The sequence below is a fragment of the Salvelinus alpinus genome, chromosome 4 (genome assembly GCF_045679555.1).
Source record: "Salvelinus alpinus chromosome 4, SLU_Salpinus.1, whole genome shotgun sequence".
Lineage (NCBI taxonomy): Eukaryota > Metazoa > Chordata > Actinopteri > Salmoniformes > Salmonidae > Salvelinus > Salvelinus alpinus.
Window position 1 is genome coordinate 42,977,415 of NC_092089.1, and position 18,707 is coordinate 42,996,121.

An 18,707-nucleotide genomic window follows, 5' to 3' on the forward strand; every position below is an offset into this window, starting at 1 on the left:
TGTCAGAGGATATTGAGCCATATTATTAATTTAACATCAACAGTATGGGCCAGTCCATTGTGAGCTATACAATATAACTCCTATAAGGGGAGACAGGCAGCTGGTTTGCTCACCCCGTGTCCGTTGCATTTGCTCTGACAATCGTCGACGCCGAACAAAGACACATCCTGACACCGCTGGTTCCAACAGGCCTGAACCACAACATGGTCAGTAATACCAATCATCATTTTAGATATTTATGTAAACTCAGATAACAACACAGAAAACCTCTCCTATATCCCTATTACAAAAGGTCAAATTACCCATTCCACAAAAACAAAAGTATTTTGCATTGTATTTCTATAGTTGAGGAAATGCCCACCTTGCCAAGACCACACGCGGTGCCCTGTGCCACCATAGCAGGGTCGGAGACGTCGTCGCCAAGGTGGAAGTAGGTTCCCCGGCAGACAAAGTCGCTGTAGTTAAATTTTACTTTGGTGGTCAGGATCTCAGCGCTGGTGCCTAGCAATGGACGGTCGTTGCCTCCCTGGCACTGGAGCCTCCCACAATGCACATCTCTGAAAAGTCAGACACAGTCAGAGCAACAGTCAGACATATAGAAGTGTTCATTAGGCACCAAATTGAAGAATAAGGACTGAAATAGGGCAGGACTACATTAACTTGTCCAATAAAATATGCTAATTGTGTTATCTGTTGCGAAACATTTTGCTACGATGTGCCCTAATGAACGTGGTACCTACTTGCTAGGGCAGGGGATGTAGGTTCCGTTTGGCATCTGGCCACAGTTGCCGTATTTGTTGCCCTGTTTGTTGACGGAGGAAAAGCAGACAGGCGGAGCCCTTGTGGAATCTGAAAAGAAAAGGGAGTTTAAACAATCATAATTGTCTCAAAGATCCTACAGTAAAAGTGTCTGAACAACACTGCCTCCTGAGTTTATGAGCCAATCTCAATTCTCCAACTCTGCAACATATGGCATATGAAGATTTGATATGATGTCATAACTCACCAAAACAGTTTCTTCAATCACTAGTAGTGACAATATATATACAGTTGAAGTCGGACACCTTAGCCAAATACATTTAAACTCAGTTTTTCACAATTTCTGACGTTTAATCCTAGTAAAAATTCCCTGTCTTAGGTCAGTTAGGATCACCACTTTATTTTAAGAATGTCAGAATAAAAGTAGAGAGAATGATTTATTTCAGCTTTATTTCTTTCATCACATTCCCAGTGGGTCAGAAGTTTACATACACTCAATTAGTATTTGGTAGCATTGCCTTGAAATTGTTTAACTTGGGTCAAATGTTTCGGGTAGCCTTCCACAAGCTTCCCACAATAAGTTGGGTGCATTTTGGCCCATTCCTCCTGACAGAGATGGTGTAACTGAGTCAGGTTTGTAGGCCTTTTTTCTATAGGATTGAGGTCAGGGCTTTGTGATGGCCACTCCAATACCTTGGCTTTGTTGTCCTTAAGCCATTTTACCACAATTTTGGAAGTGTGCTTGGGGTCATTGTCCATTTAGAAGACCCATTTGTGACCAAGCTTTAACTTCCTGACTGATGTCTTGAGATGTTGCTTCAATATATCCACATAATTTTCCTCCCTCATGACGCCATCTATTTTGTGAAGTGCACCAGTCCCTCCTGCAGCAAAGCACCCCCACAACATGATGCTGCCACCCCCGTGCTTCACGGTTGGGATGGTGTTCTTCGGTTTGCAAGCCTCCCACTTTTTCTTCCAAACATAACGATGGTCATTATTGCCAAACAGTTCTATTTTTGTTTCATCAGACCAGAGAACATTTCCCAAAAAAGTACGATCTTTGTCCCCATATGCAGTTGCAAACCGTATTCTGGCTATTTTATGGCGGTTTTGGAGCAGTGGCTTCTTCCTTGCTGAATGGCCTTTCAGGTTATGTCGATATAGGACTCGTTTTACTGTGGATATAGATACTTTTGTACCTGTGTCCTCCAGCATCTTCACAAGGTCCTTCGCTGTTGTTCTGGGATTGATTTGCACTTTTCGCACCAAAGTACGTTCATCTCTAGGAGACAGAACGCGTCTCCTTCCTGAGCGGTATGACGGCTGCGTGGTCCCATGGTGTTTATACTTGCGTACTATTGTTAGTACAGATGAACGTCAGGCGTTTGGAAATTGCTCCCAAGGACGGACCAGACTTGTTGAGGTCTACAATTGTTTTTCTGAGGTCTTGCTGATTTCTTTTGATTGTCCCATGATGTCAAGCAAAGAGGCACTGAGTTTGAAGGTAGGCCTTGAAATACATCCACAGGTACACCTCCAATTGACTCAAATGATGTCAATTAGCCTATCAGAAGCTTCTAACACCATGATGGAATTTTCTGGAATTTTCCAAGCTGTTTAAAGGCACAGTCAACTGAGTGTATGTAAACTTCTGACCCACTGGAATTGCAATACAGTGAATTATAAGTGAAATAATCTGTTTGTAAACAATTGTTGGAAAAATTACTTGTGTCATGCACAAAGTAGATGTCCTAACCGACTTGCCAAAACTATAGTTTGTTAACAAGAAGTTTGTGGTGTGGTTGAAAAACAAGTTTTAATGACTCCAACCTAAGTGTATGTAAACTTCCGACTTAAACTGTAGGAATCTTTTGTCCAGGGAAGTATTCTCTGTTGCTTTTAAAAAGTTCCAGTTCCACTGACCAGTCAGTCCAGAACTCTGGGGTTCAGATCTCGAGGTTCTACAGTACTTGGTCAAAGTACTGAAACAAGTCCAAATAACTAGCCTCTAGCTCCCCACAGTGGTATCAATCATAATGGTTATCGGGTCCAGAACATTTGACCAATAGTGTAACTCACTAGGTCCCCACAACATCTGGCACTGTGTGTTGAAGCTGGCGCAGACACCGCTGTAGCAGTAGGAGGAGCCTTCCTCGCAGGGCTCGCCGTTCTGCAGGAACACGTTAGGGGGGCAGTAGGGAGAGGTACCGGTGCAGTGCTCTGGGAGGTCACACTCCCCCAGGGGCTGCCGACACATCCATCCACCTGAACGCAGCTGGTCAGACAGAGCAAATAGACAGTAGATCAGTAAAGGGGTTTATGATTTAGACCTTTGTTCAGCTTCTTGTGATAGATCATGTAACAGTTTAGTTTATTAGGATCACTATTAGCTATTGCACATGCAGCAGCTACTCTTCCTGGTGTCCACATAAAACATACAAATACATGACAAAATACAGAACTGTAATAGACAAGAACATAACAATCTGAGTTATAACATATTTGATTATAATAAATATGATACTAACAACCTGAGCTGATTTAAATGTAGGTGTTCAGTAGTGTGTTCAGTGATGAGGTTGAATGTGTGAGTGTGTGTCAGTAAGGGTCCAGTGAAGGAGACAAGAGGGAGAGATGCTTGCCCACCTTGCAGTTGTCACAACAGATGCCATCGGAGGAACACTGGGCCCCAGGAACCAGTTTACAGGTGGTGGCGTTGCAGCAAGGATCGTTACACTCCTGGACATGCAGAGAGACAGACCCTTAATAATTAATCCTAAACCCTAAAGTTAGGGCTCTTCAACCTTTTCTTTTCCAGGGATCCCCTCCCAGGCAAACTGCGACCCAGGGATCCCCATCATACGATAGTAATATCAACATTGAAATAACAAAATAAAATGTGTAATTTATATATATATTTTTGTGGGCCCCCTGATTGAATACCCCTGACCTAAATCATAAAGTCTGTTCATTGAATTATCATCTATGGTGGCAGGTTGGTGTTCATTGTGATGAATCTTGTCCTGGAGGCAGCTCTGCAGGGTGGTCAGTAGCAGGCACATCCAAAGTCATAAAATCTGATTTTAAACCTAAACCTAAACCTAACCCGAACCTTAACCACACTGCTAACCTTACGCCAAACCTTAAATTAAGACCAAAAAGCACATTTTTGTATGATATAGCCAATTTTGACTTAACAGCTGGCCCATCTAGAGGAAACCGCTCAGTGCTGCCTCCAGGGCAAGAGTCATCAAAATAAATGTCAACCTGCATCTATGGTGAGCTATGCTGTCCTCCCTAAAATTATCACATTTACTGTCCAACATACATCCAGCAGGCCGCAGTCACACTCCTCTCCCTTCTCCACGTAGAGGTTTCCACAGCGTGGCCCCCCCAGCAGTTTCTCAGGCTGGGGCATGTTGAAGAGGCACATCCCCCCACCATGGAGCAGGCTGAGGGACAGGTCTCTGGCACTGCAGCTGCTGAACAGCTGGCCTGGCATGAACCTGGGTCAGAGGGGTAAAGAGATCAAGACATTTAGTGGATGCTCTTATCCAGAGCTTCTTACAAGTGCATTAAAATTAACATAATACAAGGCAACTGAGCTGCACATAACTGACCCTTTCTGTTTTGCATCATTGACTTTGCATGGCCTGGTGCTTTTGTAATGCATGTCAAACCTAGCCCACCATAGCCCCCTAGCCCCTCACCCAGTAGATGGCTCCATGATGCAGCCTCCCAGGCGTGGCTCGTTCTGACACTGGCAGCGCCGGTCGGCCGTGTCATGATTCATGCCCAGATTGTGCCCGAGCTCATGGGCAATGGTGGACGCCACCCCCAGTACACTGACCAGGTGATCCTGCACACAGAGAGGGAGAGGGAGACACACAGAGTCAGTCAACTACCAGACTCATACTGTCACCGTGGGGCAGTTACCCCTCTACTCCACTGATAAACCTAACTGAAGCTAACTAACTCACCACATTGACCCCTCCTGACCGGTCCTTGGAACACATGGAAGACTGAGATGCCATTCCCACTGTAGTTCCATCAAATGACTCCCCCCTGGAACAGATCAAACACAAACAGTTATAGTTAGTCTATTTTCACAAAGAGGTCATCCACTGGTATATTCATGTATTTGGGATGGCTCTGCTTCCATAATGTACAGGTGTGAGAAAGGCACCGATAACCTTCAACCAAGTCCATTTGACTACTCACATAATGAGCTGAGCATTGTCGTGGCGCAGGCGGGGCAGCAGCTCTCTGGTGCGCCACTCCAGGAAGCGGTTGAGGGTGTCTGAAGGACTCTTGTCAACCTGGATCTTATCCTGGTCACTCCAGATCTCCAGCCCAGTTAGAGCCACACGCACACTCAGCGGCCGGTAGAACTAGAGAGGGGTAGATGAGAACCACCATGACAAACCAATGAAAATATACAGTTTATTAGGTACACCCATCTAGTACCGGGTCGGATATCCCTTTGGCTCCGGAACAGCCTGAATTATTTGGGGCATGGAAACATTGCTCAATTGGTATCAAGGGATCTAATGTGTGCCAGGAATACGTTCCCCACACTATTACACCACTGCCACCAGCCTGTACCGTTGTCACCAGGCAGGACGGTGCCATGGATTCATGCTGCCTACGCCAAATACTGACTCTGCCATCACCATGACACAACAGGAACCGGGTTAAGTTGGACCAGGCAATGTTTTTCCACTCCTCAATTGTCCAGTGTTGGTGATAGCGTGCCCACTGGAGACGCTTCTTCTTGCTTTTAGCTGATAGGAGTGGAACCAGGTGTTGTCGTCTGCTGTAATAGCACATCCATAAAAAGGACTGACGAGTTGTGTGTGAGATTCTTGTCCTTCTCCTTTGACCGCTCATCGAGCTGTTTTCGCCCACAGGACTGCCGCTGACTGGATGTTTTTTTGTTTGTCGCACTATTCTCTGTAAATCTTACACACTGTCGTGCGTGAAAAGCCGAGGAGGCCAGCCGTTTCTGAGATACTGGATCCAGCGAGCCTGGCACCAACAATCATACAACGCTCAAAGTCACTTAGGTCACTCGTTTTGCCCATTTTAACATTCAATCGAACACTAACTGAATGCCTTGATGCCAGTCTGCCTGCTATATACAGCAAGCCACGTGACACACTGTCTGTAGGAGCGAACCATTTTCATGAACGGGATGCTGTACCTAATAAACTAGGTGTATATGGTTAATACTTAAAAGACATCCTCCAGCGATTTCTTTTACTTTTGAAAAGCAATATCCCAAGTATAAATACAGTAAAGTACACACACTAAAGGGTGAAAAATGTGTTTTTAGCAAAATAAATGTTTTTTAGACACCTGCAAACTTCAAGGAGTAGGGCATTCAAGGAGTTGGTCTGTTGGGAATACGTGATATCGTCAGCCTCCCGCTTGCTTGAGGAACAATAGAGAAGCAGTAGATGACAGAAAAAGTAAGGCCCAACCCCCACTTGTGCCATGTCACGAATTACCTGGACCACTTATTGAGATGTGGCGTTTGTTAAGTAAATCAGGTGTTAAATGAGGTGAAAAGGAGACCACTTTAATATTAGGTTACATACCCAGTCTACTTGGTTGGCCACATCCAGCATTCGATAGATGATAGTCTTGTTGATTTTCTGGTAGTTAAGGTACTGTAAAAAAGAACAGTTATTGATTAGGACAATAGAGACAGAACATGATGGGATTGGTCTAAATGTACTGGGGTCTCTTCAAAGTGCAGCTATGTCAGTGCCTTGCTTACACTAAGGGGCATTGTCGTACATTAGCCTTATCGTACATTACCTCTTCGTGATCAGCTACAAGCACAAGCTCTATGTACTTGGTCTCTGAGAGAATGTCCCTTTTACTCTACAAAAAAAGCAAAGTGTAAACAAAAGACATTCGGGCCAATGTACAGTATGTTGTCGACAATTCAGGGAAGTCAGTATGGTATTTCCAGCAGTGGCGAAAACATTAGTAGTTCCAATCCCTAGATAAACATTTGATTGTGCTTCCAGCCCCTCTCACCCTGTGTGGGACTTGTGGTGGGATGTGAATGGGAGGTACAGGTGTATGGGACACCCCACAGCCCCCAACATTACCCCTCTCCAGAGGTCTGGTGGAGTAAAGCAGGTGCATCCCCTCCTCCTCCCCTCCACTCTCCTCTGCCCCCTCCTCGTGGTCTTCCTCAGGCTGCAGCTCAAAGCTCAGGGTGGAGTTGATAGCCACCACACCCCTGAGGGAGAGGGGAATAAACAGGGACTCACTCAACAGGGAGTCAACAGGGGGAGAAAATGGTGTCCAAGTTCCAAGTAAATACAGTTACTTCAGGTGAGGACATTGTTCAATGCTCTGCTAGCAACCAAATTACCTTTGCTACATAAACATGACCCTAAACCGAGTATATGGCCACACGGTCTGCCCACGTGAGTAAAGAGCTCTAAATAACTCCAACTCGAAATAAAGGTCAAGAGGATTTCCCATGGATTTCCGCCAAGTTCATTTGGATATCCCTAAAGTATCCAAGTCAGCGGAAGGGACCCCAGATTAAAACTGTCGCTTTCTCAAATCGGGTGATTAGTATGCTTGAGGAGGTCAGAGTTCTTTCTGATTAATCTGAATTGGATTAAAGCCACCTCACGGTCGATCATTCTGCCCCACTCACATAACCATGACGCTCACATAACCATGACGTTGTCCGTACTGAGGGCAAAGGTGAAGTGCCCTTAGTAAAGACTTCCCCTTTATAATAATAGGTTCACCATATAGTGCACCACAAAGGGAGTAACTGAGGGCGATTAAGTGGGATAAGGCTGACTGACCCCTGTTTATATTACTTTACTGGTTTTAAATGCATGAACCATTACATAACAGATAATGAAATGCATATGCTTAAGATCATAAGGTAATGCGGGTAAACTTATTGAGCCGTTAGGCTCTATTTCTTAATGGAAAACCTAAAAGGCATGATTACATAGTATGAATTTGTATGATCTCACTTCCATGGACACCATTCTCAAATCAAGAATGTTGACTGGGTACATCTACAGGGAACATTGTTCACATGCTGTTGCTTTGCTTGTGAAGTCTTGTGAAAATGTACATTCCTTTGGATAGTGACAGAGGGGAAATTATCCTAATTTTGACAGGCTGCATACCATCCTGTAGTTTTGACAGAGAGTTAAAGTTGATATTATTACCTGAGTCCAGAGCAGGTACTGAGAGCCACCCTGGACTGTGGGAAGCCCCTCACTGAGCCGTGGTAGTAGCAGTGAGTCTAGGAGATAACAACCAGGGAGAGAGTAGTCAACATAATATAATGACGACATTATTATCCAAGCTCATATGAACTAACTTGACGTTTTCATAACAACCCCTTTAACAATTCTACCTATAACAAATCAGAACATTTACAACACATGACTTACCACTGTGCTCTCCTCTAAAGAAACCCCAGTGCCATTAGGGAGGTAGTAGAAGACATTGGGGGGCTTGGGCAGGAGATCACTGCAGGGAGAGGACAGGGTTACTGTACATTCATTCAGACTACTTCCTCTGAAGATTTGTCAGAAGTCTGAACATTTTATTGTTGATAATAAATCCCTTTATGAAACTATGAAGTCTTAACTCAACGATGGCAAAGGTTGGGGCATTTCTGCATCACAACTCCCCATTCAGATAGCTAAAGCTTATGATTACATATATTTTAGTCTTCTGATATTTTAAAATTGAGTATATTTTGTTCGTGAGCTTACTGGTTTTTCTCCAGGTCCAAAAGATAGATGCTGCCTCCAAATTGAAGACCACACTGTAGCTTGTCTGGGTGACCGTTCTATGAAAAGGAAGAGAAAAAAAGGAAAAGAAACATACACCTGGTAATGTGTACTGTGATTTTCATCCTCATAAGTCAGTGGATAATTGAACTAACTGTATTACGAAAATACGGTTGGACACTTCCCCCTAACAACTGTTGTGCTAAAGGGGAACAAGGACCTTGTGTGACCAAATGAACTCATTGTCCAACAAAATCTTTCCAGCAATGACTTTGTTTGCTGTTGTTGTTATTACTCAATGTTTCAACATGGTGTATTCATGATTAGCACGTGATGAGTGTCTTAATGAGCGAATGCAGCCAAGAGCAGCTTGAAGTGGCAAACGGGGCAAAGGGACAATCTTCTTAGTGAAACAGCAGTAATATCCAGTACCACCATGTGGTCTTTCTTATTAACCCTGCAAAGTTTAAAGGATTGAGGCTTAGGAAGTCCTGCATAGTTCATAAAGAGCATGTTATGTACACAACGACCTATATCCTTTAGAGGCTGATGGACAACATTTCAGATGTAGTAGACAGCTATGGAGCGCTCATCCTTTCTCCGCACTAAAGTTCCATTATTACGCAACGCTCAAATTGGATAATACTATATACTTTGAATCCCTTCAGCCAATCAATACTCATCCCATCAAACCAGTCAGCGGACATGAAATGAGATGGTGCGATTAAAGTTATACTTTGTCTATGGCTGCAGCCGCCCCTGAGCATTACCTGTCAACGCTTACACCTGCATGCTCTCTAAAATAAACCCAGTCTCTAAATGCGTGCAGCACCCAGTCCTTGATTGGCACAGGCACCTAAGCACAATACTAGAGCCCAAATGAGCTGAATCAGACTGTCAGCCAGGGTTACCCCTCATAGGCACTAAGGATCAGGCTATAAATGGACTTCCTTTGCCTGCTGCATATTTCTCTCACCGAACGCAAGGCGGCGGTGTGTAAATTACGTCCTCTCCTTTTCATGTCCATTTCCCCTGCGCTTCCATCTCATTACAGTCATTCCCCCCAGCGGGAACTAACACCGTCTCTCTTCCTGCCATTCAGTCATTTTCTAGAGCATTGAACAGCTCCACCTATGAAGACAGTGAGTAAGTGAAACCCTTCCTGTTGGCGCTTCCCTCCTTCCCCACCGCAGAGTGCTGCTTCCTCACTTTCTCCTCTCCAGCTAACTGACAGGAATTGGCAGAGGATCAGACTTGGAAATGGGACTAGACCTAGGAGTACAGGCAGTACTAGTGGTGACAGTATCACAGAGAGGTCTGTTCAGTTCCAAGTAGCGGTTAGTGACTATGAGGAACCAGAGAGTCTAAATCTTCTGTGGACCGGCAAAATCATGTTGGATAATGTCATTGCCGGGTACTCAAGTCCAAGAACAACTTACACCCAATTCACTCAGAAGTATTCTACTGTCCACAGTCCCAGAAATACTTTAACAACATCATGGTTCATATGATACATACAACTGTGTCCCTGTACCATAGGCTCTAAGAGGCTATTAGTAATAACATAACCATTCACACTGGAACCAAGCCATTGGATATGTACAAAATGTAACTGGTTCCACATCCAAGAATATCATAATCCCAGAAGTAGATGCTGGTAATTGAGGGGGATTTCCAATACATTTGGATGAAAACATAACTCTGGTCTATTTCCAGTTTCTATAGTCTTTATTATAATCAGAGGGCTTTGGTGAGGTCATTCACCACAGTATGTAAGGAGAGTGTGACTGAGTTATGTTGGGTGGGTCTGTGTTTTTGTACTGCCAGGGCAAGAGTCCAATGGGTAACCAACAAAGACTCCAAGCACAATGGTGGAGATCTGGCTAAAAACTACAAGGCAAAAAACAAACTACAGTAATGTCAGTTATGCGTCCAAAGAGAATAAAGATTAAGGGTGAGAAAGAGATAGGGAGAGAAAGAGATAGGAAGACATACAGCACATGTACACTCTCTCAAACATCTGCATCTTTTGGCAAGCTGCCTCGGATTGTGGTTTTGGGGTGAGAGGTCAGAGTAGAAACAGGGCTCCTTCCAGAGCAGAGCAGAGTTACATCTGTTCAGGGCTCTAGTGGAGGATCACACCCAAATATCTGGAGCTCAGCCAAGAAACACCCACCCTCTCCACACTTGGTTTCTCATTGCCTCACTTCTCCCTTTCTCACCCTCTCCCTCTCCCTCTTCTTTGAGCATTACAAATTCTCTTACATTTCTCTCCTTGTCTCTACCTTCTCTTCTCCCCCCCTCTTCCTCCTTCTGAATCCTTACCTCACACTTGCAACTGGTCTCTCGTTTCACTCTCACTGGCATTCCACTTTCACCTCTCTCTCACCTCTCTCACCTCTGTCATTCTTTATCCTATCGATAACCATGTCCACTCCATCTCTGCTGCCACCACTCTCTCTACCTTCACCCTCTCCTCCTCTTATTTCCCCCCTCTCCTTCAGTGAGGTAAATGTCCCAGGCCGTGACCTCCTGCTAGTAACAAGATGAGCTCACCGCCACATGAATGCTGGGTGGGGTCCATTCAGACGCAGAGCTGCTTGTGACCCACAGCAGAAGAAATAAACCAGGGAGGAGGAGAGGGGACAAGGGGCGGAGGGGGTGTAACGGAGGAAAGGAGGGACAGGGCGAGTCGTGATTCCTCTCCAGCTCTTTCAGCTCAACGAAAGAGTGCGAGGGAGGGAAATACAATCAGTCAGCTCCTGGGATGTCTGTCTTCCTCAGTCCCTGTAGTGCTTCTCTGTTATTTAGTCTGACCCAGAGCAGCCCTGGATCCTGTTTATGGATCAAGTCTGGGCATGTGAATGGAGTGTGCCTGTCCACTATCTGGGGGAAATCTCTGGGTTAGTTCATGACTTGTGTACCCCTTTGCATTACAATAACAGCCAAGTGAATTAATGTACAATGGGCAACATGAGGTAGAGGAGTGTCGCATTCAACTCCAGTCCCAAAGGGAATGTGGTGTTTGCTGGCTCTTCTCCCCTTCCCTAGCACTTGACTGATATCGATGAACCAGAGAGTCAACACGTCCTGGTTTATAAATGTTCAACAGGTGGTGGTATGAAGGCAAGAGTGAAAACCATTTCACTGGAACTCATGTCTGCCTCTGACTGTTTCTTTACTGCTGTGCATGGATATCCAGAACTAACCTCACCAATAGGAAACAAGTGATTCATTGCCATTTAAGTAGTAGCCTGCCTACTTGCATTACCTTCACTTGGGCTCAGAGAAGTACTCAGTGATTTGAATTACTTTTGGGGTATAATGAATGATCTGGTTATATAAACACGGCCCCGGTTGGGGATTAACTCAAGACCATTCTTTACCCGGCTCAATACACCACACACCCTAGTGAAACACTTTCCCTACAGACACTTTCTTAAGTAGATAAGAGCCCCCCCTTACATAAAGAATCAGTCTTACCATGCTTTGGGTGTAAGACAATAATGCCCCCCTCACACACACACAGCTGTCTTAATGGTAGGTTAAAGGGTTTCACTGTCAACACAGAGCGATCAGGATCTGAATTAGCTGAGATCCCCTCCTTAAGCTGTATTAAGGTGAAGCTCCCTGCTGCACGCCTTACACATCAGAGTTCCGTGTGTGTGTGTGCGTGTGCGTGTGTGCGCGTGGTCACAAATCCATTCATAACCAAGTTGGTGTGGAGGCTAATAATAGCAGGCACCAGAGAGGTGAGCACTGAGCAGCAGCCAAAAAAAAAGGGTTATCTGCAATCTGATAACATGTCATACATGTCTGTATTTTCTTCTTAAAACATTTATTTCCAACATCAATGTGGCAACTGTCTGAAAGTTTGTTTGACAAAGTAGATCTATTCATGGTTCAACGTTGACAGAAGCTATTCAGGTCAAGTCAAGTCCTCTCCCAAGAGGACACAAGTCACCTGCTCCACCATAAGAAATTAAACTAACACTGTGGTGACTGGCATGTTTTCTTCTTTAATATCTCACTCACGTATAATCAATCTGAGATCCTAATTGGGCTGGGAGTTACACGCATTTCAACAAAAAGGAACTCGTAGTTCTTTTGAACTAACTAAAATAATAATCTGTATTTGTAGCATGGTAGTGATATGCAAAGAATATACACTCAGATCTTTTTGCCTCGAGAGAACATTTACAATCATCTTATCTATAGCTAATCATGCTTTGCTAGACAAATAAAAGATCTACATTTAACGTGATGAAGTTGCACACTATCATGGTGATTACATTCAAGTAAGTGCACTCAGTTTGAGTGGTGAATTTAAATACTTTTAATTAGTGTTATTTAGAGCACAAGTGGTGGCTCTAAGTTCCAATGTCACACTTGGCTCAGGTTGGAGTGATCTTTATCACTTGAATACCCTGGACTGGGAAATGGAGCGTTACAGGAATTACATTGCTCAGGGGATGGGTGGGTGTTGATGAGGGTGAACGGACAAAGTTTGTATAACAGACACACACAGGCACACCCCTCCCATATGGCACCATCCCCCACCTTCCTCTCATTTCTGACAAACAATCTAAAAACAGATCCCAGTTTCCATGGTTACACGTTGCATGTATTTTTACTGAGTATGTGAATCACTGGTGTTATGTTCATCAGTATGAGCAGTAGGCTGTGGGTGCAGTAACCTCATGACAAGTGAAAAACGGATACTCATTCATCAATGACTGCAGTGATTCAGAGGATAAACCACATAATAATGTAGGAATTAGGAGTGACTCTCTGCTGAGTCTTAGCCAATGAGGCCCACTCAACTGTGTTATTTGTATGACAGTGCAGTGCCCTGATGTGTTTTGAAACCAGTAAACAAACATCTGGGTGCCTGATGGAGACTGCTTTGCCAATGGGGTTCGACCTTTTGAAAGTCAACATTCCAATCCAGTAGCTGTCTTAAAAAGTGATGTGCAAAAATGTAGCCCTGTCATGCTCTTATTCTCTACTTTCCTCTGTGTGTGTGTGTGTGTGTGTGTGTGTGTGTGTGTGTGTGTGTGTGTGTGTGTGTGTGTGTGTGTGTGTGTGTGTGTGTGTGTGTGTGTGTGGAAAGGAGGGGGGGTCTGCTGTCTGGCTTCCTTTTTTGTGCTAATATAATAGAGGAAGGAAGTAGGCGCCTTGACATATTTTACAGGGAGCTTCCTGAATAAAAACTATGATCTGAAGAAGGTGGGGGGGACTGGGGCACTTTAAGAGGACGAACACTTCCTGTGCAGCTGACAGGAGGTCTGAAATCATATCCTGAAGAATTCCCCCATATCACTCAGTCCACCCAGAGAGGAGAACATCATAACACTGACAACCTTCGAATAGAAAAAAAATGTGAGCCGCACATTGGAATTGGAATAACCAGGTGTGGGTTTGATGTTAGTTTGAGATATAAAACTGCAGTTTAAAAGTAGGAGTTCCTATGGGACCTGTAAAAATATAATGGTTATTAACCTCTGACACTATCTAAACAAAAATAAAGGCCACTTTATAAAAGTGCTCTGGGATCACTGAATGAAGAATGGTAACATGTACGCATGGAAATAGAAAGCAGGTAGTAGAAGTAGGACCAGAGTAATAGTGTGTATGTGTATGGCTCTGTGTAGAACGATACTCACACACACATTCTCTTGATGTCTGTAGTCTCACCTGCAAGGCCTCACTCAGACTTCTCTTGTGTCCGTCCACTACCACAAAGGGCCTGGTCCTCTCCAGTGGCTTGCCGTAACTACTACCATGGTGGTGTTCTGGACCTGGGGACAAGGAGAGATGGGATTCATAGGAAAATATTGTCTTATGTCCCTTGAGGCGTTATATTCAGATTAATAAATATCAGTTTGATACTATAACATCAGCGGATGGAGAAACTATTTTGTTAATGCTAGTAGTGACCCTAAAATCTAAATGCTCAGCTAATGGCAACCTATTACCCAGCCCTAGTAGTCAGTGAACCCCTTTCCCCATGGGGCAATGCTAATGCTAAGATAAAGTCAGCCATATCCCAGATGGATATCCCTTAGCAGTAAGGAAAAACTAATGTGGTATACAGGCTTAGGGTAGGAAATGCAGGAAACCTACAATTTTCATTAAATGGTTTCAATATGCCAGGAAAAAAGCTCAGCATCACAATCTTAACTAAGCATGTACAATTCAAGCTAATTGCACAAACCAATCAGTGATGCCAGATGTGCTTATAACAGCTCATGCTCTCTGTTTCTTAGCAGGCATATCTGCTGACTCCTTTCTTCACACACACATAAAACAGACACAGCTGCATTAACTTCAGTACAATAGCCTACCTATGTACAGTTCAAGTCAGAAGTTTACATAAACCTTAGCCAAATACATTTAAACTCAGTTTTTCACAATTCCTGACATTTAATCCTAGTAAAAATGTCCTGTCTTCGGTCAATTAGGATCACCACTTTATTTTAAGAATGTGAAATGTCAGAATAATAGTAGAGAGAATGATTTATTTCAGCTTTTATTTATTTCATCACATTCCCAGTGGCTCAGAAGTTGACATACACTCCATTAGTATTTGGTACCATTGCCTTTAAATTGTTTAACTTGGTTCAAACGTGTTGGGTAGCCGTCCACAAGTTTACCACAATAAATTGGGTGAATTTTGGCCCATTCCTCCTGGCAGAGCTGGTGTTTGACTGACTGTAGAATAGGCCTAAAATGTAATCGTTTTTGGTGAATTTGAGTGCCCAGACAGGGACTGAAATTACATTTTAATGACAGTTCCTTTGAAGTTGCCTATGCTAAATTAGGGTTACTACAAATACCTACTTATAAGTGAGGAGTGAGACGATACTGTTGTTGTATTCAAAGGAGACAGCTTCTCTTGTGGCTTCTCCATCTCTGTCTTATTTGAGTTCATATGACTTTCCGCCAGCAGATATTCCTGCAAATCGGCATCGTCCAGCAATCCTAAACGGTTACTAGGTAACGTATTTGATTGAGTACCGCGAAATGTTACAGTCTCGAGTAGCACCAACGTTACCAGAGCTCGAGATAGAAACATTGTTGCGCAGTGACATTGGCTCGTGTCCATCAACTAATCAACGTAAAAAAGTGTAAAACAAGGCATTCAGAAACGGAGAAAGGTCACAGGTTCTGTTGGAGGCAACTATACGGCTACCTCAATTTGTCTACAGGGGCAAATGTCAAGCGAAAGTCCATGATAGCGATCCATAAATGCATGCGCAGAGCAGAAGTGTTGCTTGTGCCAGTCAATCGAACGTGTGAATTTATTTCAAGAGGCTTCATTCACCTGCGCCATTAGCCCACACCAGAAAGTCCTGTAACAGACCTCTAACCAAGCCCGACCCGCTGTCCGTGGCTGCCGTTATCGCAAGGTCATATTTCCAGTACCGTTACCTTCACACACAGAGCTACTACAACATATGTCCATTCCGTAGCGGAGATGAGCCCACTGTGATCTCGGTAAACTCCCAAAGTACTATTCAGAATATCTTAATTCCTGAAAGACAGACAGCTTCGCACATACAAAACTGAGTGCGTGTTTACAGCGATGGTGTAATCGCATTTCAACCCCCGAACAGGGCGGGATTTTCGCTTGTGCTTTAACTCTTTACTGCCCGAATCTTTCTGCGGTCACATTTTAGACAGCCGCCGCGTATTCTAACTTAACAACATTTCTATATAGCAAATTCTAAAAATACAAAATCGATTTATAAAGTCCTACATTTTAAGGTAACTAAGTGTGACTAAATGATGCAATTGTTTACCTTACACACAGACATAGGCTATTTAATCTGATAATATCAAGTTATCCTATTGTCTGAACATCCCAAAGAATTAGCTGGATCTACAGTTTTGTCAATTGTCAGCATTGCTAAATAACAACTACAATCTGCTGAAAACTCTGGTGAAACAGATGCTATTGTTATGTCTAGTTGATTTGATTAATTAGTCACAGGAAATGCAACTATGGACAGGGATTCAAGGAATGAAACAATTTCCTTCAGAACAAAACTTTAAAGAAATGAGCCAAGATAAACATTTAACAGTGTGTAATGATCAACTGTTCATTCGGCAAGTTTGTTTTATTGCTACTGAAAAAGATTAAGGACCAAAACCTGTAATGGGCTAATATGCTAAATATCTTTACTGTGTCTGCATGTGATTTAGGTGGTCGCCCTAACATAGTACATGTCTGAACAGCTCTCTACTGGGTCCCAGTTACTAGTGGGGACACAGGTGTAACAGATCCTGCCCAGGTCCCTCCAGCACTGGGGCCAGTAGGTCGCCTGGGACTGTGCACTTCACGCCCCGGTCACCCCTCTGCCTCTCCCCACACACACAGCACCACCGCAGCCTGCAGCCCAGTCTGCACAACACCTGAGCAGGAGAGAGTGGAGGTGAAGGGTAGAAAGAGAGCAGAAAAGTGGGAGGAATAGAGAGTGGGATGGGGAGAGTACCGTAGGTAGAAGGGGCAGTGTTAAATAACAGTACAATTCAATGAAATGAACATATTTGCCCTAATTAGATTATTGGGGGTCACAGGGCATGGAATGAAAAGCATTAGTGAAGTCAGAACAGAGGATAAAACAACAGCATGTAAGACCGGATGGATAGAGAAGGGCCCAGGAAGGAGAGTGTGAGGGAGGCTGCATCCCAAAGAGTTTGTCTGTGTTTGTTTAGATTTGTCTTGGAGATCATTCCCGGAAAAGAGTAAGCCCATTTGACTTCAAAATTAAAGGCACTGTCATTCTGTTATGAGTTCATCCAAGAGCCATCCCATCAACTAAATCAGGAAATAGAAGGGTTCAAAGACCTTTAGGAAAAAAAGATGTTTAAACTCTGTTTAATGAGAGAGTAGTTAAATACACACAGTACGCACTGTTTTCTCTCCTGTTCCTAGCTGCATGAGTCGTGTCCGTTGCCTTTTGGTGTACGAGATGCGCCTCTGGATCTGCAGGTTATAAAGGAACAGAGCGCGCCTCTTCTCCCGCTAACAGACAGGCAGCCACAGCAGAGGGTGGACAGACAGAGAGAAATGGGGCAGTCAGATAAATGACAATGAGCTAATATATAGTGTGTAGAACAGTAGGGCACAGACAGGCAAGATATAGAAAAGTTTCTGTTGAATGAGATATTTGAATCACCCTGAACATGGGTACTAGACTTCACCACTGCTGTATGAACAGTAAATACTGTCCACCATGAGGATGCTTCTGGAGCGCTGAACTCCTAAGGCCAGTTGGATTAATCTGTGGGCTGCACACTTTCACCATGTTGCACTTCTCTCCCACATGCTGAATGTGCAGCAGCTTAATTTTGCTTGATTTGTGAAACTAATCCCCTTCAGAGAGCATAAGGGGAGGACTAATAACAGTAATGACACTTCAGCTGATTTAGTGCCAAGTGAAAACACACAGAGGGCAATCCTTCACTCTATCTACTACGCCAGTCTCTCCCCTCGCTGTAGTTTCTCTATAGGCGCTATCAGACTGGCATTTTGAACCCTTAGTCAACCCAGGCAGCATTTCAATTATGATCCTGGAATGGCAAAACACTTCTGGTTTTTGTTCCTACTTGATCTATCATTGCACTCACCTCATTTGGTGTCCCAGGTCTAAACCAGTCCCCGAACAGAGAAGAATGAAAACCAGAAGTGTATCGGACCTCAAGGGCCAGATTTCACACATGCATTTTCAACCCAGGCCAGAATTTTAAATGCTCAAAATGCCTTTGAAACACTCTCCCTATTGTGGAAATGCCAGCATGAAAAATGTCTGTATCCCGCTTTCCCTCCATTAATCTCTTACCCCCTCTAATTCTTAGTTTCTCTGCATACAGTATACACTCCTTCGCCCCTCTCTGTGCAGTACTGTAGGTAGGGCTTCAGTATGAGCAGAATACGTAGTGTCTAATGCTATTACAATAAGCTGCTCTCAGGTAAGCACTGCTTTACTCGACACACACGAGCCAGTGCATTTCTTACAGGATTGGGGGAAAAGGGCCACATTCACTCTGTGTACACATTGTGCTAAAGCCCATTGAATAATAAACTGGGTGGTTCGAGCCCTGAATGCTGATTGGCTGACAAACCCGTATACCACGGGTATGACA

General features: G+C 43.9%; 1 protein-coding gene across 5 annotated transcripts in view; it reads right to left on the reverse strand.

The window, feature by feature from the left end:
• Window positions 1–16,168, reverse strand: part of LOC139573593 (disintegrin and metalloproteinase domain-containing protein 15-like) — a 33,890-nt gene extending 17,722 nt beyond the window's left edge. For 2 of the 5 annotated variants that reach the window (XM_071397222.1, XM_071397221.1), the window contains exons 1-17: window positions 15,399–16,167; window positions 14,253–14,356; window positions 8,538–8,614; window positions 8,211–8,289; window positions 7,983–8,059; window positions 6,811–7,018; window positions 6,586–6,651; window positions 6,363–6,434; window positions 4,984–5,153; window positions 4,743–4,827; window positions 4,473–4,621; window positions 4,091–4,268; window positions 3,409–3,501; window positions 2,842–3,037; window positions 741–849; window positions 362–557; window positions 114–191 (exon numbers count right to left, since the gene is read on the reverse strand). In XM_071397222.1, the coding sequence (XP_071253323.1) occupies window positions 114–191; window positions 362–557; window positions 741–849; window positions 2,842–3,037; window positions 3,409–3,501; window positions 4,091–4,268; window positions 4,473–4,621; window positions 4,743–4,827; window positions 4,984–5,153; window positions 6,363–6,434; window positions 6,586–6,651; window positions 6,811–7,018; window positions 7,983–8,059; window positions 8,211–8,289; window positions 8,538–8,614; window positions 14,253–14,356; window positions 15,399–15,663 (2,202 nt within the window). In that variant the 5' untranslated portion in view covers window positions 15,664–16,167. Of the gene's footprint in view, window positions 1–113; window positions 192–361; window positions 558–740; window positions 850–2,841; window positions 3,038–3,408; window positions 3,502–4,090; window positions 4,269–4,472; window positions 4,622–4,742; window positions 4,828–4,983; window positions 5,154–6,362; window positions 6,435–6,585; window positions 6,652–6,810; window positions 7,019–7,982; window positions 8,060–8,210; window positions 8,290–8,537; window positions 8,615–14,252; window positions 14,357–15,398 lie in introns of all 5 variants that reach the window. The other 3 variants (XM_071397225.1, XM_071397224.1, XM_071397223.1) reach the window with 2 other exon arrangements.
• Window positions 16,169–18,707: the final 2,539 nt, after the last annotated feature.